General features: G+C 43.1%; 1 protein-coding gene across 1 annotated transcript in view; it reads right to left on the bottom strand.

Annotated features, from left to right (window-relative positions):
* jph3b (junctophilin 3b) overlaps positions 1-20947 on the bottom strand; it is a 43822-nt gene that overhangs the window by 519 nt on the left and 22356 nt on the right. Inside the window, exons 4-5 of the mRNA XM_085779916.1 lie at positions 14503-14627; positions 10376-11394 (exon numbers count right to left, since the gene is read on the bottom strand). Coding sequence (XP_085636042.1) covers positions 10376-11394; positions 14503-14627 — 1144 coding nt within the window. The remainder of the gene's footprint in view (positions 1-10375; positions 11395-14502; positions 14628-20947) is intronic.

Raw genomic sequence — 20947 nt, forward strand, 5'->3', positions numbered from 1 at the left:
AAGTGTTCACTGGACTGCGTAACAGCATGTGCATCAATCACTGCTCTGCTGTCTGGTGAATTCTGGGAACTGTCACTTGAGCTGGAGGAGGAGGAGGAGGAGGCTCTTTTACTAGTTCAGAAAATCCCACAGCCCTGGGGTTTATAAAAACCCCTTTTCAGAAAGAAAAATATAAGCGAATTCAAAGACACAGGTGTCAAGTTAAATACAATCCTGTGACAATTTAGAGTTTTTTTTCCCACATGACAACCTGTATTGAGTTGCCACAGTGTGGTTTATGTTCTCTTCGGAGGAAGCCCATCTATTTGGTGACGTGAACAAAGTCTGTCCACATTAAAGCTATAAACCATGTGTGGTCATTGTTTCTGAGAAACTTGAGAACAAATGATAGAGTCAGCTCAGAGGTGAAAATAATCGTCACTTGTCGTGAATGATAGTGACGCGTATGAATATTTAAAGTGAAGAGGAAACTTTAACAGCAGCCTTCATGATTAACGCTCAGAACAGCAGCGGCCAATCAGAGAACAGGATTCACCTCACAGTTCATCCTTCAAAATCTAATTAATCCAATATCTAATTTTAATTTGTGTCAAATCCTCCATATCTCCAAAAGCAATTACCATGTCAAAGTAACTACAATCTAATATGCTTACAGTATAATCTATTCAGGAAATACATATGGATGAAATAACTGGAAATGAAAGATAAAGCAAAACTGCAGCTGGAATAAATTCTTATAAAGAGAATCTAGTGCCACGTTGACACTGAAAAATAAATGTCAGCTTTATTTGTAGTGCTTACATCTCTGATGCTAATCACCTTATTCTGGTTTCTACTTATTTAGCTTCTGTTGACATTGTTTATCACAAACTGTCTCAGATCTACTCGTAACCAACTCAGGAGACACCTGGAGTTGTTTTACCTTCAAAATAACTTCTAGGTTGTATGTTTCTTAATTTGTTTTACCTGCTTTCTGCTTGAGTCCATTTTTTTTTACTTTTACAAGTTTGATAAACACAAGTCCCGCACAGAATTATTGTTTTGAGCTATACCCAGTATTTCAGGAAGTTAATGATATTAAACAAAGTTATGAACAAAGTTATGAAGTGATGAAGAATGAAACTTCTTAAAGGGATAGTTCAACATTTTGGCAAATTCCCAATAGTTTTAGGAGTAGGTTCGTTACCTTTAATTGTCGGTGCAAGCTGTTTTTAGAACGGCAGAGCAGAGCCGTGAGCTGCTCAGAGCTACGCTACAGAGGCTAATAGGATTCCTTGGTTTCCCTCATCAAACTCATCAAATACACAATCCAACAACTCCAAAACGCTCTGGTGGACAAGTTGTGACCTACACATTCACCACGCTATGAGATAATAACAGAACGTTACCAGACAGAGTTGTTTTAGAGGGAAATTCAAACCCGCTGATGCGCGTTACCGTCGGGGGCAGTTTTTCGGAAAGCAGTCTCTGAATTTACCTCTAAAACAACTCTGTCTCGTAACGTTCAGTTATTATCTCATAGCGTGGTGAATGTGCAGGTCACAACTTGTCCACCAGAGCGTTTTGGAGTTGTTGGATTGTGTATTTGATGAGTTTGATGAGGGAAACCAAGAAATCCCATGAGCCTCCGTAGCGTAGCTCTGAGCAGCTCGTGGCTCTGCTCCGCCGTTCTGAAAATAGCTTGCACGACAATTAAAGGTAACAAACCTACTGCTATGACTACAGTATAGGGATTATGGCAATGGGCCAATTTGCCAAAATGTTGAACTATCCCTTTAAGACAAATAACTAAATCCAGTGTTGATTCCACCGGTACGCCCACTTCCTCCGACAGAGTGAGGTCAGAGGTCGATCGTGGCTGTGGCCCAGTAGCCTGTAGCTGTTGGGGGGGTCGGTGTCTTGCTCAGTGACACTTCAGCAGCTGCTTGCTGACAACCTGGGTCACGTGGGTGAAGGCCAGTCATTCTGACCACCTGTCTACCTCTGGGTAAATATGTGAAAGTGAATATAGTATTTTCACTGACATTAATATCATTGATGCAGCAGCTTTTTTTGTTGTTGTTGTTGTTGCATTGGTATTAACATGGAGCAGCCTATATTCTGGTCTTACTAAAGGATTAATCAAACAGGGAGGTGCAGAAGACCTATGTTTTTAATTAAGTCTACTACGGCTAAAATAATTTTTTACAATAGCTGCAGCGGGAGAGAGAAAATGGGACTCGGAGTAACACTACACACTGATATTAAGCTGCATCAGTAACATTGTTGTAAATGAATCAGTCCAGAGTGGCTGCTAACAAGGTTTCTGCTGATCAAACCGGCGATAGGCTTATCCCAGATCTGTGTCAAAGTGATTACAGGACCACAGGTGATGAATCCTCTCATCATCCGTCTTTTCTGCCTCTATTTTATAAGAAAGTTATTTTTAATATGAAGCCACACACTTCAGTAGTATCCTTGACATTTAGACATTTGTATAATTTTTCACACAGGAGCTTCTATCTTTGAGTGGTTGGTTCATTACTGAGCAGTTATGATAATTATTTGGTATTTGTGTGTTTATTATCCTTCCCTCCCTGCGTTAGAAGACATATTTGTTGTTGTTGCTTTTCCGTGTTTTAATATAAACATTTAAGGGGCTATACAGTAGTTTCAGAGTATATTTTGGGGGCTTTTTGCCTTTAATTGATGGGAAAGTACTGTAGAGAGAGACAGGAAATGGGGAGGCAAAGAGAGGGGGAATGAGGAGCAAATGCAGTGAGGACTGTAGCCTCTGCATCTCCTATTGAGCTATACGGTGGCCCTTTAAGTTTCACAATGGGACTTTGGTTAAATCTACCCTAAACACAAGGAGAAAAATTGAGAAATAAAAAGAAAATGGATGGTTCGTATTCTTTTGTCACTTAAAGCAACTACAAAGAACTGTTAACTGGATATGCAAAAGTCTCTCATTTCTGCTGGTGTCTCTGTATAACCTACAACAGCAAATGATGCCATCGGTGGGGAGATACGCTATTTCTAAATAGTGTAACTCTTAACCTTCGGGAGGCAGTGGTCCGCCGGACGAAACGATTTACGGCATTCAGACCGGAGAAGACGGCACACCTGAGCATTGAGTTGTTGCTACGCCAGCCAGTAAAAACCTGAGCTCAGTTTCATCGCTTTATTTTGCTAACTGCAGGATCGGCAAAGAGAGAAACACTAACGCTTTTGTCAGCAGGGGTCGCCACCATCAACACGAAAGGAAAAGTTCTTTACTTTGAATCTTTTTAGGGGTAACACTTTGAGGCGTCGCAGTTTATGTTGGTGCATTTTCAGCACACTGCCTTTTGTAAAAACCTGTATTTATTCATCTAAAACGGTTTCACAGTGATTCATTTACCTATAGTGCTTTAAAAACCCAAATGCAACAATCATTCCTTCTTCGATCCTTCAGTGTGACTTGACAGGCTTGCCAGTTGCCACTAAAAATGCTGAACTCACTACTACTGTACTTAACTGTTGTTTACTTTTCCACAACAGTGCTGGTTTATTCTTTAATCCTCCTGGTGTGTAAATCCTGCAAATGCACAGACAGAGCACAGGGCAGCAGCCCTGAGGGATAGCAAAGGTCAGGTTAAGTATGATCGCAGAGCAAAGCTGTGTGAGCCCTCCTCGCCTTTGGTTTCCTTTTCCCTTTGCCTGAAACTACGATGAACCACTTTGCTGCCATTAATTAAATCTCTGCACCAGCTCGCTTGACCCCCACCAAACACCTTTTTATAACAGAATGCACATTATCACAAGGATGAAGTGCTGGCACAGAACAAATAATTTCTCAGCCCACTGACATCTTCCCCTGGGCACAGAGCGCTGACACTGTGAAGCATCCATTAAAGACAAGCCGCGTCTGAGATTCTTCTTCCTAACATTTACAGTATATACGGCTGAAATCATCATAAGGGACAGTTTTAACAGCACTATACTTTAATCATTGTGTTTTACATTAACACTTAATCAATTGACCGAGTGGTGTGAAAATGATCCATCACTGAATTTTACTTCCCAACGTCCATTTAGCAAATTTCTTTGCTAAATTTTATTTAATGCGCTGCATTTTGTTTCTTTTTTCACTTTTACCACTTCCAGCTGCAGATGTTTTTTGGCAGGCAACCTCTTATAAGCCAGATGTGCTCCACCTGCCTAGCAACACAGGGCAAAGCCAGATGTTTGAGACCAAAGCAGAGCTAAAAAAGAGAGTGAATAATACTGGACTTAGATTCATCAGGTGGTCCAGACCAAATGATGCTAACCCTTAAAGGGATAGTTCAACATTTTGGCAAATTGGCTCATTGCCATAATCCCTATAGTTTTAAGAGTAGGTTTGTTACCTTTAATTGTCAGGGCAAGCTATTTTTAGAACGGCGGAGCAGAGCCGCGAGCTGCTCAGAGCTACGCTACGGAGGCTAATGGGATTTCTAGGTTTCCCTCATCAAACTCATCAAATACACAATCCAACAACTCCAAAACGCACTGGTGGACAAGTTGTGAGCTGCACATTCACCACTCTATGAGATAATAACAGAACGTTACCACACAGAGTTGTTTTAGAGGTAAATTCAAAACCGCTGATGCGCGTTCCCGTCGGAGGCAAGCAGTCTCTGAATTTACCTCTAAAACAACTCTGTCTGGTAACGTTCTGTTATTATCTCATAGCGTGGTGAATGTGCAGGTCACAACTTGTCCACCAGAGCGTTTTGGAGTTGTTGGATTGTGTATTTGATGAGTTTGATGAGGGAAACCAAGAAATCCCATTAGCCTCCGTAGCGTAGCTCTGAGCAGATCACGGCTCTGCTCCGCCGTTCTAAAGATATCTTGCACCGACAATTAAAGGTAACAAACCTACTCCTAAAACTATAGGGATTATGGCAATGGGCCAATTTGCCAAAATGTTGAACTACCCCTTTAACTACAGTAGCTGCCTCACACACACCTAAACGCTCTGGATGAAAACTATTTCTTAAATTCTTAAATTAATGTTTATGTCACAAACCTATTTAATTAATTACAGACATACAGATACAGCAAAGTCCTAATAGTCCCATCATGAAAATAACCTCCTACTTCCTGATCCTAATCTGAATTTTGAAGCTCACATATAAAGTGTCACCAACATGGCCTCTTGTTTTTTTCTTTTTGTTTTTTTTTTGTATCATCTTAAGAAATTCTGCAAAGGTACAGCCATATCTCTCCCACGCAGATACCGAGAGGCCGATGCGTGCTTTTATCACTATCGGGTTTCACTGCTGTGCTGTAATGCTTCCTCTTTTTTGTGTGGCCGACCCATGAAAGCTTTAGATAAACTGCAGAGAGGCCAAAATGCAGCAGCATGTGAGCTGACCAGTATGAGAGGCCACACACACACACACACACACACACACACACACCTGTTTAAAGTCCCTCTGGTAACATATTCCTCTTTGTACATTTTTAGATGCTGGTGTTAAAAGGGGAGGTTTTTTTTTCCTTCATACTGTTACCAGGGGTGCTAATGGTGTGGTGTTGGGTCTCTGTAATCAATATTACAAAGAGCAGCAGCTCTATATGAAAAGATATGTGTGTGTGTGTGTGTGTGTGTGTTCATGATCTGCCACAGATAGACGAGTGTATAATCCTCCGGAGCCGTTCGCATCACAATCAGTCGACGCTCTTGCTCTTGAAATCCCTAATCTGTGTATCAACCGCTCATATTTAACTCTAATATTTTATTTCTTTACTTCGTCAGCGCGTTAAGTTTTGTTATTGTCGACCATGATGGTGTCGGTCGGTCGCCTCGGGGACGCATCTTCCAGTAAATATGAGCCTCTGGGATGCACAGAGGTTCGTTTGTGTGTTCCATGATGACGACTGGATGATGTGTTTGAGTGGACACGGAGGTACAGCAGCTATTTTGGAAAAGAGGTTTCATGCTACACTGGGTACAGTAAAAGAGAAAAGCAGCAGCATCTTGTGTATTGTTGTTTCTGCATAATGAGCAATCTTACACAAAATGACGCACTAGGAATATAGTTCAATTGATGGATAGACTTAGAGAGGAACCAGTGTGTGTGTGTCTGTGTGTGTGTGTGCACATGTGTCAGAGCAGCCCCAGCGTTCCCACGGTGTTCGCGGTGCGCTCCGAGTGTGTATATATATATCAGAGTGTGATAGTATCTGTGTATGTGCTGTGAACCTGTCTTACACAAATCTCACTTTCTTCTCTGCGGCTGCAAACACACACACACACACACACACACACACACACACACAACAAGCACCCCACCTCCATTCAACCCCCGCTACCCCCCTCTCCCCTCCCTACCTCCACCCCTTCACTGACACACGCCCACCGATTGGCCGCTATTGAAGCAAGGCATAAGCTGTTCCCTAGCAACAGAGCGCTGGTTAACCAATAGGGGGCCTTCTGTGAGGAAGGGGCTAGTTTGCCAATCTGCTGTTACTAAGGTGCAGAGAGGACCGCCGAGGTTCTCTCTCCGCCTGTATGCATGTGTGTGTGTGTGTGAGTGAGAGCGTGTGCATGTGTGTGTGTGTGTGTGCATGCACGTGTGTGTGCATGTGTTTAAGGCTGGTACTAAATACCTTAACTCACTGCTTGATACATATCAGTGTTTAAGTTTGAGTTGTGTGAGGGAGAATGGAGCTACATTTAATGGTTTACACATAAATATTGCATGTGTGTGTGTGTGTGTGTGTGTGTGGGATATTATTCATAATATGCTCAGTGTATGTCTGTAGCGTACGATGTGTGGTTTGCGCTCGCTGCTGATTTTCCTGTTGGTTTCATTAGCTAATGCCGCTGCCGTATTATCATCCAGGATTAGTGTGTTTGGGGCCATCCACCAGGCTGAGTCAAGACGTAGCCAAAAAATTATATTAGAACAGCGTAATCCCCTCTGCTAGCTCATACTGCAAAAAAAAAAAAAAAAAAAAAATCTTTCTTTATTTCACAAGGTTAAACCTTGTGCCTCTCCCCCAGGATTATCTTAATATGTGGGATAACATTGTGTTATGTCATTGGGGATGGGATGTATCCTCATGACAGTGGGCAACAAATCCTTTTAGTCAAATCAATGTGTGGCAGTGACATGACAGATATGACAAATGCACCGTACAGCTGCCGACCGTCCAGTGAGAAATTAAGGCCAAACAAAGCCACACAGAGGTTGAAACTACGAAAACCTGAAGCTGCTAGCATCAATATTTTTATATTTTCAACGACTGGTAAAATGACTAGCTACATGTAAAAGGACATGGGTTGGGTTTCTTTTAGTGGGGGAATTAACAGTGTTTTGTTTTGTTTTTTTTAACTTTGTAGATGTATTATTGGTTCAATTTCAGCATCAGATGGCAGATTAAATTACAAACTAGATCGTGAAGAATTTTATTGATATTTCCCTTCAATGAAAAACAGCAAAATGCAAAGTTATGCTTCATCATGGTTGCGAGAAAGGTCAACAAATGGATGTTAACGTTTCAACAACACGTCTCTGCAGGGTGTAAATTGTAATTGCATGGCCGAACCCTCTGCAATGTCAACTTTATAAGATAAGGTTTTCCCAGTTTAATGTGGAGGACGTTGACACGGAGCCCCACGTAATGAGCTCGACTCCACCCGACACATTAAAAGAGTGAAGTGGAACGCGAGCCAGGCGGCGTTATTGCTCAGCATCGGCAGCACAGTCTTTACTAACGCTGCTGCAGCTGAACGGCCGAGTGGCAAAATCCCTGCAGCCAGGTTCTAACATAACATCTGGCGGAAAGCCTTCCCGGAAAAAGTGGAGCCTGTTGCAGCAGCAGCAGCAGCAGCAGATTATTGCTTACGGTTTTGGAATAACATGGTCATCAGTCATAAATGGGTCAATCACAAATGGTGCAATGTTCACAGTGCCGACATGCTTTAGGCCATATTGTGCAGCATGATCAGCTTTACTCTTCACTGGCTAAATAATTTAGAGTGGAAGCTGTAAACACTGAAATATTATCACTTTTGATGCTGACATGTAGGAAACGTTTACATCCAGCACATACAGAACAACGTTATTGCTTATTAGAGTTGTGTTCATGTGCACCTGATGAATGTAGGTCCAACTAACTTCACTGGAGGGAGATATCTGATCTTTGAATTTGGCTCTGTGAGGCACTTATATATTTTTATTTTCAATCAATTCCAGTTTAGATAAGTATAATTTGTGTTCATTTATTTAGTTAGTTAGTTAGTTAGTTTCAGTTTATTTCGGACATGTTAAAAGAAAAATAAGAAATAATACAGTAATGGACAGACTAGACATAACAAATAAACACTTTACAAAGACAACACATGAAAAAAATTAAAATAATTCGATTTTTCATATGGAAGGAGTGGGAAGAAGTGAAACTTATCTACTCCCACCCCCTATTCATAAATTAACTATCAAGCTTCCTTGTCATTATAATCTATACAACAAGTTAATTTATAAATGTATTTAGCTGGATTTATTCTAATATCACTAATCTTTATCTCTCTAATATATAGGCATGTACAGAAAGACATATACAAACACATATACACAGACAAACTGAAGACAACACCAACAAAGCAAAAAAAATAAAACTAAGTGAGTAAATACCCAAATAATTAAATGAAAATATAATACATTTGTATTAATAGTTTAATGCCTGCACATGAGAAAAAATGTTTTAAAAGATGATGATGACTGATGTTTTAGTGTTGTATGAAGTGGGGTTTGTTATTATGGTTGCACAATAATAACCCCCCCCCCCCCCTTTCTTATCTCTTCTGTTTATGTACAGTATAATGTTTGTAGATTATTGTGATTATAAATGTTTCCTATGATAGCAGTGCTGTAGTCCCCCAGCATTTCATTTATCGTTAACAATGTAATTAGAGTTAATTAGCCTTTAATTTAACCGTGTGTAGCCTTTGAAGCTGACAGATTGTGTGTAAGGTATATTTTGTTTGTATACTATGATTGTAATTCATCTCTGTGTTATTATTGCACTGTGCTAATCTATGATTTATTTATGTGTTTATTTATCAAATATATTGTGGTAGCTGTGATAAAACTTAAGAACTGAACCAACGTGAGTGTGGAGGAACTTCTGATCCTGAGGAAATTGCCTGCTGACCCTCTCCACAGGGAGGTCAGAGGTCAGACTCAGAGCTACAGACGTAGTTTCCTGAGTGTGTCTGCACCGCCGACACCTCGGCAGAGTGGGAGCTGTTTGTTTGGCTCTCTGCTCGTGCCGTGCCACATAGTGCTGCTAACCCATAACAGTGCACCCAAAAAACTATTTAATCCTCTAATCCTCTAGGCTGTGGTTTTTTTTTTTTTCTTTTAAAGCTGGGAATATTCACAGGGTTGCGGGTTTTTGTGTAGTTGTATTTTGTGTCAACAGGCTCATAATTGTGGCAGCGTTATACAGCACATTAACACAGATTAAAAGCTGCAAAAGTCAACTCTGCTCCAGTTGAATGTTTGTAGGAAACTGTTTATTTACGCTGTCGGGGACACTCGGTCCCAGTCTGTGGCCTTAACCCTCCTGTTTTCCTCCTGGGTCTAGGAAGGAAGGAAGGAAGGAAGGAAGGAAGGAAGGACGGACGGACAAAGGGAAAGATGGGAGGAAAGAAGGAAGGGAAAAAGGAAGGAAAGATAGATGGAGGGAGGGAACAGATTCGTTCAAGGAAGGAAGAAGGGAAAAAGGAAGGAAAGCTGGAGGGAGGGAACAAACCAGGTCAATTTGATCAAAAGAGGGTGGAAGGAAGGAAGGGAAAAAGGATTGTGGAAAGAAGGAAGGAAGGAAGGAAGGAAGGGAAAAGGGTTGTGGAAAGAAGGAAGAAAGGAAGGGAGAAAGGAAGGAAAGATAGATGGAAAGAGGGAACACCCTGGGTCAATTGGGTGAAAAAGGAAGAAAGAAGTAAGGATGAAGGAGAGGAAGAGAGGGAAAGAAGGAAGGGAAAGGGGAAGGAAAGAAAGATGGAGGGAGGGAACAAATCAGGTCAATTTGATCAAAAGAGGAAGGAAAGAAGGAAGGGAAAAAGGATTGTGGAAAGAAGGAAGGAAGGAAGGAAGGAAGGAAGGAAGGAAGGAAGGAAGGAAGGAAGGAAGGAAGGGAAAAAGGAAGGATTGTGGAAGGAAGGAAGGAAGGAAGGAAGGAAGGAAGGAAGGAAGGAAGGAAGGAAGGAAGGAAGGAAGGAAGGAAGGAAGGAAGGAAGGAAGGAAGGAAGGGAAAAGGATTGTGGAAAGAAGGAAGGAAGGATGGAGGAAGGGAACAGGAGGGTCAAACTTGCCTCTCAGAGTTTTTACGTCAGTGCGGTGTGTGTGTGTGTGCGTCTTACCGAGTTGCCTTTGCTCTGCGTGAGGCCGTGGTCCTGCTGCTCCGGCGTGATGGGTGAGGACTTGAGAGGGGGGGAGAGGGTGAGGTCCCGGCGCAGCGGCCGCGGATCCATCTTCTCCCCCGGTCTGTCCAGCTTGTGCACCGACGAGTCTTTACTCCCCCCCTCTTTCCCCCCCTCCCTCCCCTCCCTCCCCTCCCTCCCGTCGCGGTTCTTGTGTCTCTGTCGCGGCGCGGCGTGCGAGCGCCCCTCTCCGTGGGCGTGCGCGCCGTGCCCCTGCGGCCTCTCCTCGCCCCCGTGCCCATGGGGCTTGTGGGTAGTAGCGGAGTCTCTGGGCTGTAAAGGCTTCATCTCCATCTCGTAGTTGCTAATTTTCTCCTCGTCCTGCTCCAGCAGCCGCCCCCCTCCCCCTCCCCCGCGGCCGTGCACGCCCCTGTGCCCCGACGACGTCCACGAGGCCGACGAGGACGACTCTGTCCACCTGTCCGCGCGGGCCTGTCTGTGATTGGACGAGCCGTGCTCCCGCGACTTGTGATTGGAGGAGCTGTGTTTGTGTCCGTTGGTCCGACTCGCCCCTCGGCCGCTGACCGCGCTCCCGCTTTTTGACAACATCCCTCTCCTTTTGTCCTCGCTCCAGCTGTTGGCCCGTGGGTACTCCCCCTTTCCTCCCCCGCTGCCTTCACCTCCTCCCTCCATCAACACCTGGATCTCCGTCTTCCCTCCCCCAGCTTTCTCCCCCCTGTCCCCTCCCTCCTTGTTCCTGTCCCCGTGGTCGACGGCGGTCTGCCGGTGGAAGCGGGCGCTCTTGCTGCGCTGGGTGGGCCGGGCGGGGGGAGGCGGGGTGTGGGGAGGCGAGGAGGACGGGGGGCTGAGGTCGGGGGTCGCTGCGTCGTTGGAGGGGTCGTCAGATGCGCCGCTCTTCACGTAGAGATCGGGGCTATCGGCCGTCCCGGCGCTACTCGACAGCCCCTCGCCCTCCACCTCGCTGGACACCTGGCGTTTGGGGCGCTGCACCTCCATGCCTGCAGGAGACAGAGGTGATGCTGCAGTCATATTATATTTTAAAGGTCCCATATCATACTCTTTTTACTCAATTTCACTCAGCTGTCAGACGTCCAACTAAACTGTATTCGAAATGTATTGCCCCAAACTGATCCGTGGTCCTGAATGTCAGCTGTCTAAAAGTCGCTCAAATGAGCTCTACTGAGAACAAGCTGTTTCTGTGCCTGCACCTTTAAGTAACATGGTTACTGTACACGGCAAAGATTATTACCACTTTATGATTTAAAATTGGTCGGTATTTCATCAATTTAGCTCAGGAGAAATAGACGTGGTAGGCGTTTTATAGCGCTGAGGGGCCGGCCTAATTCCCGTCGTGACATCACCACAGGAGCTGAGTGAACAGCCTGTTTTAGCACCGTTTTACCAGTGGGTGGGCTGTAGAGTCGATGCAGGACCCGTTTGCTTTCCTCATTCTAGGAGTTGGTAGGCTCAGGGTGGGAGGATCAGTTTATGTATGTAGAGACCAGAAAAAAACCTGTTTTTCACAATATGGGACCTTTAAATGGGACATATTATGCAAAACTCACTTTTTCATTGCTTTAGTATGTGTATTTGCATATCCGTTGTGCCTCCTCAACCCCTTAAATGTACGTCTTGACAACTACGTCAACATTTTGTAAACTGCCATAGTCAGAAAATGTGTCTCTTAACTAGCCGTTTTAATTTCACCGGGTTTATTACATCACAAGCCGGGTGATATGAATATTCCAGCCCTCGCTCCCGTGGTTACCATGGTTACCTCAGCTACCAGAGCGAAGGTTCTAAACCGACCGTTCAGAGCAGGGCTGTGAAACAAACTGGTGTGTAGAGAACCCAGCTGTGCTCAATCTTTTGGTTTTTCTGACCAAAGCACGTTACTAACATTACTTTTAGACGTCAAGAAGCAGAAATGAGCATAACATGTCCCCTTTAATATTATCCACAAGTTTCCGAACGTCATCTATGGTCAAAACCGGAAGCAGGTTTTGCATTTCCGGTGGAATTGTACGTTTACGTTTCCATGGTTTTCAGTCATTGCCATAGTTGCGTTAAAAGCATGGATCTATTAACGCTGGCTTTTAACACGGATGTCAATTTGTGTGATATAGCTGGTGTGATGATCCAATGCGTTTTACAGATTTTCATTGAAAAAAAAAAAAAAAAAAAATCCATGCATTTACCGCGACTACCGAAACCATGGAAACGTAAGCAAAACCGGCACACGTTTGTGACATTCGGAAAAAGGTGGATAAGTCCATGTTAAATTAGATTTACAATTTACAATCAATGCATTTCATTCTTGTATTTTACTTTCATATCTGTAGTGAATGTGTCTTGACAATGATGAAAATGGATTTTATTTACACTCTAGCTTACACATAAAAGCCCAGTGAGGTAGAAAATGATCAATAGTTATTAGCAAATGAAAAAAAAAACAGGTTCTGTTTTGTGTTAAAACTAGAAAATGGCCCAAAAAAAAAAATGCAATGAGAGAGAGAGAGAGAGAAAAGAACAGGCACCTTCATGTCCTCTGCTATGTTTGGACGTGAATCACCTACAAATGATTTTAGTTTTATTTTAGGATCATTTGTTGAGCATTTTGTCCTCATTCGACAGGAGAAACTGTTTTGATGTGCAACAAGAGCTGAACAGCTGGAACTGAGTTGTCGACAAGGCAATTATGTGGTTTGTGCCTTAATCATTAGCCCAAAATATTATGTTTGAGAGAGGGGTTACAAAATATATATATATATTTTAAAGGAAAACAAAACAAAAGCAAGATTTCTGATCATATTTTCTCTGGGACCTTCTCACAACCTAAAAATAATACGATCCCTCACAGTCCATTGTTTTTATCTGGGAACAGATGCGGAGGAAACTCCAGGGTAGAGGAGGATGATACGCGGGATATCAACACAAAAAACGTTGCAAAATGTCAGCGCTGATGCTTGTTGACATAGATGTCGTCACAATAACGCGGACAAACAGACAGCTGCTGAGAGCGGAGGAGAAGGCAAAAGAACAATCACTGTCATCTCAGGTATGTGTGTGTGGGAGTGTACAGTACATGTCATGAAGTCAGTGGCTGTGTGTGTGTGTGTGTGTGTGTGTGTGTGTGTGTGTGTGTGTGTGTGTGTGTGTGTGTGTGTGTGTGTGTGTGTGTGTGTCAGGATGCATGTTCATGTGGGTTGGCTACCTGCAGCGCTGTACAAGTGTGAGTGACAAAGACAGAAACTCAAAGCTAGAGGGTGGTTGGCACTGACCTTTATCACCAACCCACACATACATAAACACACAAACACACAACCAGGTATATGTGTTTCGTTTGTTCACACACGTGTACACGCATGTGTTGTTTGTCGGATGTGTCTGCTTGGCTGCTCTGCCACATTAAAGGGATAGTTCAATATTTTGGCAAATTGGCCATTGCCATAATCCCTATAGTCTTAGCAATAGGTTCGTTACGTTTAATTGTCGGTGCAAGCTATTTTTAGAACGGCGGAGCAGAGTAGCGAGCTGCTCAGAGCTACGCAACGGAGGCTAATGGGATTTCTTGGTTTCCCTAATCAAATACACAATCCAACAACTCCAAAACGCTCTCGTGGACAAGTTGTGACCTGCACATTCACCACGCTATGAGATAATAACAGAACGTTACAAGGTAGAGTTGTTTTAGAGGCAAATGCTTGTTGAAAAACTGTCCCTGACGGGAACAGGCATCAGCGGTTTTGCATGAATTTCCCTCTAAAACAACTCTGTCTCATAACGTTCTGTTATTATCTCATAGCGTGGTGAATGTGCAGGTCACAACTTGTCCACCAGAGCGTTGTGGAGTTGTTGGATTGTGTATTTGATGAGTTTGATGAGGGAAACCAAGAAATCCCATGAGCCTCCGTAGCGTAGCTCTGAGCAGCTCGCGGCTCTGCTCCGCTGTTCTAAAAATAGCTTGCACCGACAATTAAAGGTAACGAACCTACTGCTATGACTATAGGGATTATGGCAATGGGCCAATTTGCCAAAATGTTGAACTATCCCTTGAAGGGATGTTGCTGCATATGGATGCACATGTTGCGCTCGGTCGGTCTCACCGTTTCCCGGGTGCTGGAAGGACGGGGAGAACTGCTTGGCGGTGACCCGGGCCATACGACTCTCCTCCTGGGCTTTCTGGGCCGCTCCCACCGCTGCCTCCGCTTTACCCTGCGCATGGGCCGTCCTGACACACACAGACGACAGGGGACAAAGTTGGACAGTATACAATAAATGAAGTAAACTTTAACTTTTAATCTCCGAAAGCGAGAGAGTACAAACAAAGCACACAGGCTGGAGAGTCCAAAACTAATTTGTTTGAAGAACAAAGTACAAACAGATTGGAGAGAGATAAGAAACAGAATAGAAAATAATCGTCTAATAAACTGTAGGAGAAAGAAAGAAAGAAAGAAAGAAAGAAAGAAAGAAAGAAAGAAAGAAAGAAAGAAAGAAAGAAAGAAAGAAAGAAAGAAAGAAAGAAAGAAAAAAAGAGAAGTTGACATTCGGGACAATAACAGTGACAAACAGTTCACCTCCTTATTGTGTTTGCTACTCAAAGGGTGACAGTACTGTATACCTTCCAATGTGAATGCATTGATTTTTGATGGTTGGAAAAAAAAAAAAGTTAAAGGTCAGCTACCTGTGTATAAGCTGCAGCACATTTGTTGCTAGATTTACTAACTCCCCTTCAGCAGCTGATTTAGTGACAACAAGCAACAATTTCTGAACAAACCTTAGCTACTTTCCATACAAGAGTGACTATTATCCCTCAAGTGTCCCCCTGGGTAAATGTAGCCAGAGTCACAGCACAGTGTTATCTAGATTTTTTACAGACAAAATCATAATTATGAAATCAGCATTTTGAGCTTAATTAGACTGGAAAGTTACTCTGCAGGCTTGTTAAGTGTCTGACAAAAGACATGGGGAAACATGCACATAACAACTTTATTGGGTTGTATCAAAATGTATTAAAATACTGTTTCTCTCTAACATTATGACATCAAGGCATTATAAAAAAATGACCCACAGTCTCCTCTCTAACAAGGTTTTTGATTTTTAGGAGTGTCATATATTGTATTATGTTATTGTGTTACTTATAGTTACAATAGATTATTCCCCTTTTTTCTGGGGACCCCCAGGAACCCACTCAACAACCCCTGTTGTGGTTCCCTCTTTGAGAAGTCAAGGACAGATGTGATTTTAGTGGAAAACTTTGCATTAAATTAGGTTGTATCTTTTTAAAGGTCGTATCTTTGCTGTGCATTATTACTCGCCAGTGTCATTTTCGTCGTTTTTCCCCTGGTGATTACACAACTTAAATAATCCGTCTACAACAATCACGTCGCCGCTGCTGCTGCTCATATGAAGCATTTATTTCCAGGTGTTTTTATTGAAAGAATAAGCAGCTTCATTTATATTTGAGTTATCTGTTCTAGTGGGTCTTGTTATGCCTGACTGATCTCATTATGAAAGACACCTGAGTCAGGGTTAGAAACACGCACACACACACACACACACACACAGCATGTGGACATCTACCTATTACACGATGCCTCACACAGTAGCAGGAGGGAGGACAATTACTCCGGCAGCACCGTGTGATGAGACAGTATGTATTCATCTGTTTACTGTCATCTTTTGCTAGAAAATGAATTTACCATCAAAAAATAATTTATCTCGCTGTGTCTGTGCCTGAAGGTGCTTTTCACATCTCCCTCATCTTTCTAACTCCTCCTCTACATTCATCTATTCATATCTCTCTTATTCTTTCTTTTATTTCGGCCCATTTTCTTTTCTCCCTCTCCCTAATTGCTCCTTTCTTCTTTGTCATAATCCCCCCTTTTCATCTGCCTCTCATCCCACCCTCTCGTTTCTTTCTCTCTGGCTATATCAAGTAGATGTTTTCTCTCAATTACAACCTTCTCCCTCACCCTCACCTCCCTCGCTCTCTCTCTTTCTATTCACCTGTCTGTCTGTCTGTCTGTCTCTCCGAAGGGGCTCTCGAGCCGAAGCCTCTCCCTCCCTCCCTCCCTCTCGCTGGACAGTAACCGTCTTGATGCAGTGTTGCATGTCGATGGCTATTGATTTTTTTTTGCCTCTCTGCCTCTCTGTTTCTCTTTACCCCTCTCTGCACTCTCTGCCAACACTGCTATGCCAGGCTCACAGTAAACTCAACACCACTGTGAGTGTGTGTGTTTGTGTGTGTTTGTTTGTGTGTGTGTGTGTGTGTTGAGCGGAGGTGTGAGGAGGGAGAAGAAGAACAACTTCACTCTTTCTCAAGACACAATCACATGTTAAAATGTGACATTTAAAGGGATAGTTCAACATTTTGGCAAATTGGCCCATTGCCATAATCGCTATAGTCATAGCAGTAGGTTCGTTACCTTTAATTGTCGGTGCAAGCTATTTTTAGAACGGCGGAGCAGAGCCGTGAGCTGCTCAGAGCTATACGCTACGGAGGCTCATGGGATTTCTTGGTTTCCCTCATCACCACGCTATGAGATAATAATGGAACGTTACGAAACGGAGCCGTATTCGAGGTAAATACAGAGACTGCTTGCTGAAAAACTGTCCCTGAACGCAACGCGCATCAGCGGTTTTGCATGAATTTACCTCTAAAACAACTCTGTCTGGTAACGTTCTGTTATCATCTCATAGCGTAGTGAATGTGCAGGTCACAACTTGTCCACCAGAGCGTTTTGGAGTTGTTGGATTGTGTATTTGATGAGTTTGATGTGGGAAACCAATAAATCCCATTAGCCTCCGTAGCGTAGCTCTGAGCAGCTCGCAGCTCTGCTCCACCGTTCTAAAAATAGCTTGCACCGACAATTAAAGGTAACGAACCTACTGCTATGACTATAGGGATTATGGCAATGGGACAATTTGTCAAAATGTTGAACTATCCCTTTAACGAGGTTTTAGACAACAACAAAAAAAAAACTTCCCATGCAAACACACTGCTGCACACTGGCACAACCTGCTCTCACCTTGGTGCTCAACACAACACAAAAGACTCCTTTAATCTCTTTCCCTCACTCTCGCTCCCTCTCTCTCTCTCTCTCTCTCTCTCTCTCCTTCCCTCCACAACTTCCGAGCCCACTCCTCCTGTCTTCCCCAGGAACAACCTGTTTCTGGATGAATCAACTGCCTGGAGAGAAAAGAGCTGCCTGTTCAAAGGAGGCTTGATTATACAACACAACATCCTGTCCAGAAGAAGGAGGAGAGAAGAGAAAAAAAGAGAGAAAGAGTTGCAGATGGATGGAGGGCAAGAAGCGAGAAAAAGAAAGAGGGATGGAGGGAGGGAGGTGGTGTATGACGAAGAAGAGAGGAGGGTGCAGCATATAATGGAGAAAGGCACAGGGAGAGACTGCAAAGGAAGAAAGAAGAAGATGGAGTTAAAAGGTGTTACATATTCAACATTAATGAATCATTACCAGATTAATTGTGAGCCAGCATAATTATAGCGGCGCCTCAAAGACTGACAACCTCTACATTAAAGCTAAAGGAGCGGAGGGAGGACGGGCAGCCAGCTCTCCTTTATGAGAGGAAGGCGCCAGATGATACGAAGACAAAGCTACCTGTTGTTGCTGGTGTGGTCTCATGAGGGCCTGGAGGATAATTGGTTATCAACATATCTACTTTCAATGAGTAGGCTATCACATTGCTACTGTATGATGACCATATCGTCATTATACGAAATAATCTATAAAACTCTGTTCGCCCCCACATTATCAATTCCAAACATATTGCAACATGAAACTGATTTTACATTTGAAAAGTTTTATAACTGATTGTGCATTCATTGTTATTACCGTAGGCCTATATATTTTTAGTGGCCTATTAGTATGATGATTATTATTAGTAGTAAGTAGTAGTAAGTTCAAAGTGCACTGACAAATACAAAAAAGAAAGGAAGTTAAAACAGGAAAAATTGTAAAACAAACATAACAGGAACTATTTACGGCAAAGAAATCTAACAATCTTGCCATAAAATAGGCTATTATCAAACAGCCTATTATCAACAGTGGTGAAATAGTTAACTTATTGACACACGAATGTGTGTGTGTCTGTTGCAACCAAATTGCCCTCCAAGGGACATTTAATAAAGTGACTTGACTTGACTTGACTTGACATCAGCATACTAACGTAGCCTACTCATTGTGACAGTGCTAGCATGATTTTATTTAACATGTACGATATTTCACATGTTCACCATTTTAGGTTGATCTGCTGATGCTAGACACAAAAAAAAGCAGAGGCTGTTGGGTGTATTAAGCTTAGCAGGTATTTTATCATGAAATAAAGTAAATGGTAATAGTAGCAATGAAGTAATTTGTTACATCCTCTGTTTCGCAGAGAAGTAAACAAAATCACTTATTTAAATGATTTCTAGCTAATGGCTGTAGATTCTGGCTGCTGAAATGTAGATATATCACTTGTGGTTATAAGCACAATGTAGCTGGTACTAACATCTTCAGTTGGCTGAAAACTGTTTAATGTTTCTAAACATGAACACAAGTAAAGGGCTGTAGGCTACATGATATTGTGCTTAATTGATACTATTGAAAAAACATCACAGGATTGTATTTTAAAGCAGAAGTAAGTGATATGTTTGTGTTAATATAAGTGTTAAATAGTTATATCTTCCGACAGCAATCACTTACATAGAGTGTTTGGTCTGAAACACGGGTCTGTCAGTCACTCTGCTCTGCTCTGAGCCGAGGAGAAAACTTTTCTCGTATCCTACAAGTTTTATCCAATGAGGAGAGAGAACGGCATGCAGGGCTGTGTGTGCAGCCAAGGGATGCGCCCGAATGTGGTGATGTAGGGACGAGGACCAATAGATCCATGACGAGGGCGGGGGCCGCTAACTCCATCGGCTGACAAGAGGTTATGGTGCGTTAAAGGCAACCCGTTACTGGTGTTTTTCCGACCTGTGAAGTCATACCAGTTCGATCTGGTACGAGTTCACGGGTCGGAAGTTACGAGTGGCCGTTATAGTGACTTTCACAGGTAAAACAGGTCGGAAAAACACGAGTGGGTTGCCTGAAACGCTACAAAGTCGTAAGTTCTGACTTGAAGCTGTAATTTACGGTTTCAAAAGCCTGCCTGGAACGCAGCATTAGCGAAAACGACCGGATCGCTTACTTCTGCTTTAATGAAGCTTTTGAGATTGTGGGATTAGAAATTATATGTTGCAAAGGTGACACTTGTTACTCTAGGTAGTACCTGCCAGACTTGCTAATAGTTGGAATATGATCTTATGTTTTGATTGAAAACGTGTGATTTTTGCTACAAGGCATCAACATGTGAAGAAATCCAAAGTCTGAGAGACCTGGCTGCGCCTGGGTAGCTACATTAGCTGAGCTGTGATGGGATAATTACTGTTTGTTTGGTTTGATTTAGCAAAAGGTCAATTACACTGAAGTATCACAGCCGCTTTGACAAGAGTTATGTTGGTGATACAAAAAAAAGGAAAAAAATGCTACATGATGTGGCGCCTTTCAACCAAAACAAAATGCAAGATGAAAGAGATAGAGGAAGACAACCACGTAGGCTACGATGAGGATGAGCAGAGAGACGGGGAGGGAAAGTCTAATCCAGGACTCAGGCACTAAGCTCTTCCATCATGTCACTCTGAACCAGCTGATGATGATGATTCATACCTGAATATCTAACAGAGCTTTCCGGTCTGCATCATGGCTAATAGTGTGTGTGTGTGTGTGTGTGAGCTTGTGTGTGAGCTTGTGTGTGCGCAGCTTGCGTGTGTTGGGCTCTAGGCTTGCTGATGAAACGAGGTCACAGGATTGCAGTGAACGGCTCGATCCACGGAGCGCAGCGAGTCGTGTTTGGCTGGTAACTAGTAGCTACCTTATCACAGGTACAGAGATCAGCTCACATCATACATGTTGTCACACACACGCACACACACACACACACATAAACACACACACACACACACACACACACACACACATAAACACAGTCACACACACACATACAGTATATATAAATCCATGATTCACTGTCACACCAGGCAGACAGGCAGCTGACACAGTGACACGGCCCTATGGCGTTGACGTTTGACCTATCAAGTATCACTACTGTAGCACCATGCTGAAGAAGAAGCCGGATGTCTATCTAGAAATGTCTTTAGATAGAAACACACTTTAGGAAGTTAGTGAAAGAGCCGCATCATCCTTGAACCACTTTGCCACGGGGGCTTTCGTTCAGCTCCAAGAAAGAATATCTGCAGCAATTATCCTGTGACTGTGTTTCACCTCTCAGGGCTTCTCCTGGTGTTCCACAAGGAAATACCCTGTTGTTCAGTTCTGGGACACGCAGAGAGGGAAAGAACGAGGGAGGGAGGGAGGGAGGGAGGGAGGGAGGCTGTCCTGTCCTGGGCCATGCTGCTGTCTGAATCTGGGTTAGACATCTCTGTGTGTGCGTGTGTGTGTGTGTTTTACAGGCCAGGCTTTAACTGTATGTACAGTTAGGTTAGGGCTG

This window comes from Trachurus japonicus, chromosome 6 (assembly GCF_045865225.1).
Source record: "Trachurus japonicus isolate A0001 chromosome 6, Traja_1.0".
Taxonomy (NCBI): Eukaryota; Metazoa; Chordata; class Actinopteri; order Carangiformes; family Carangidae; genus Trachurus; species Trachurus japonicus.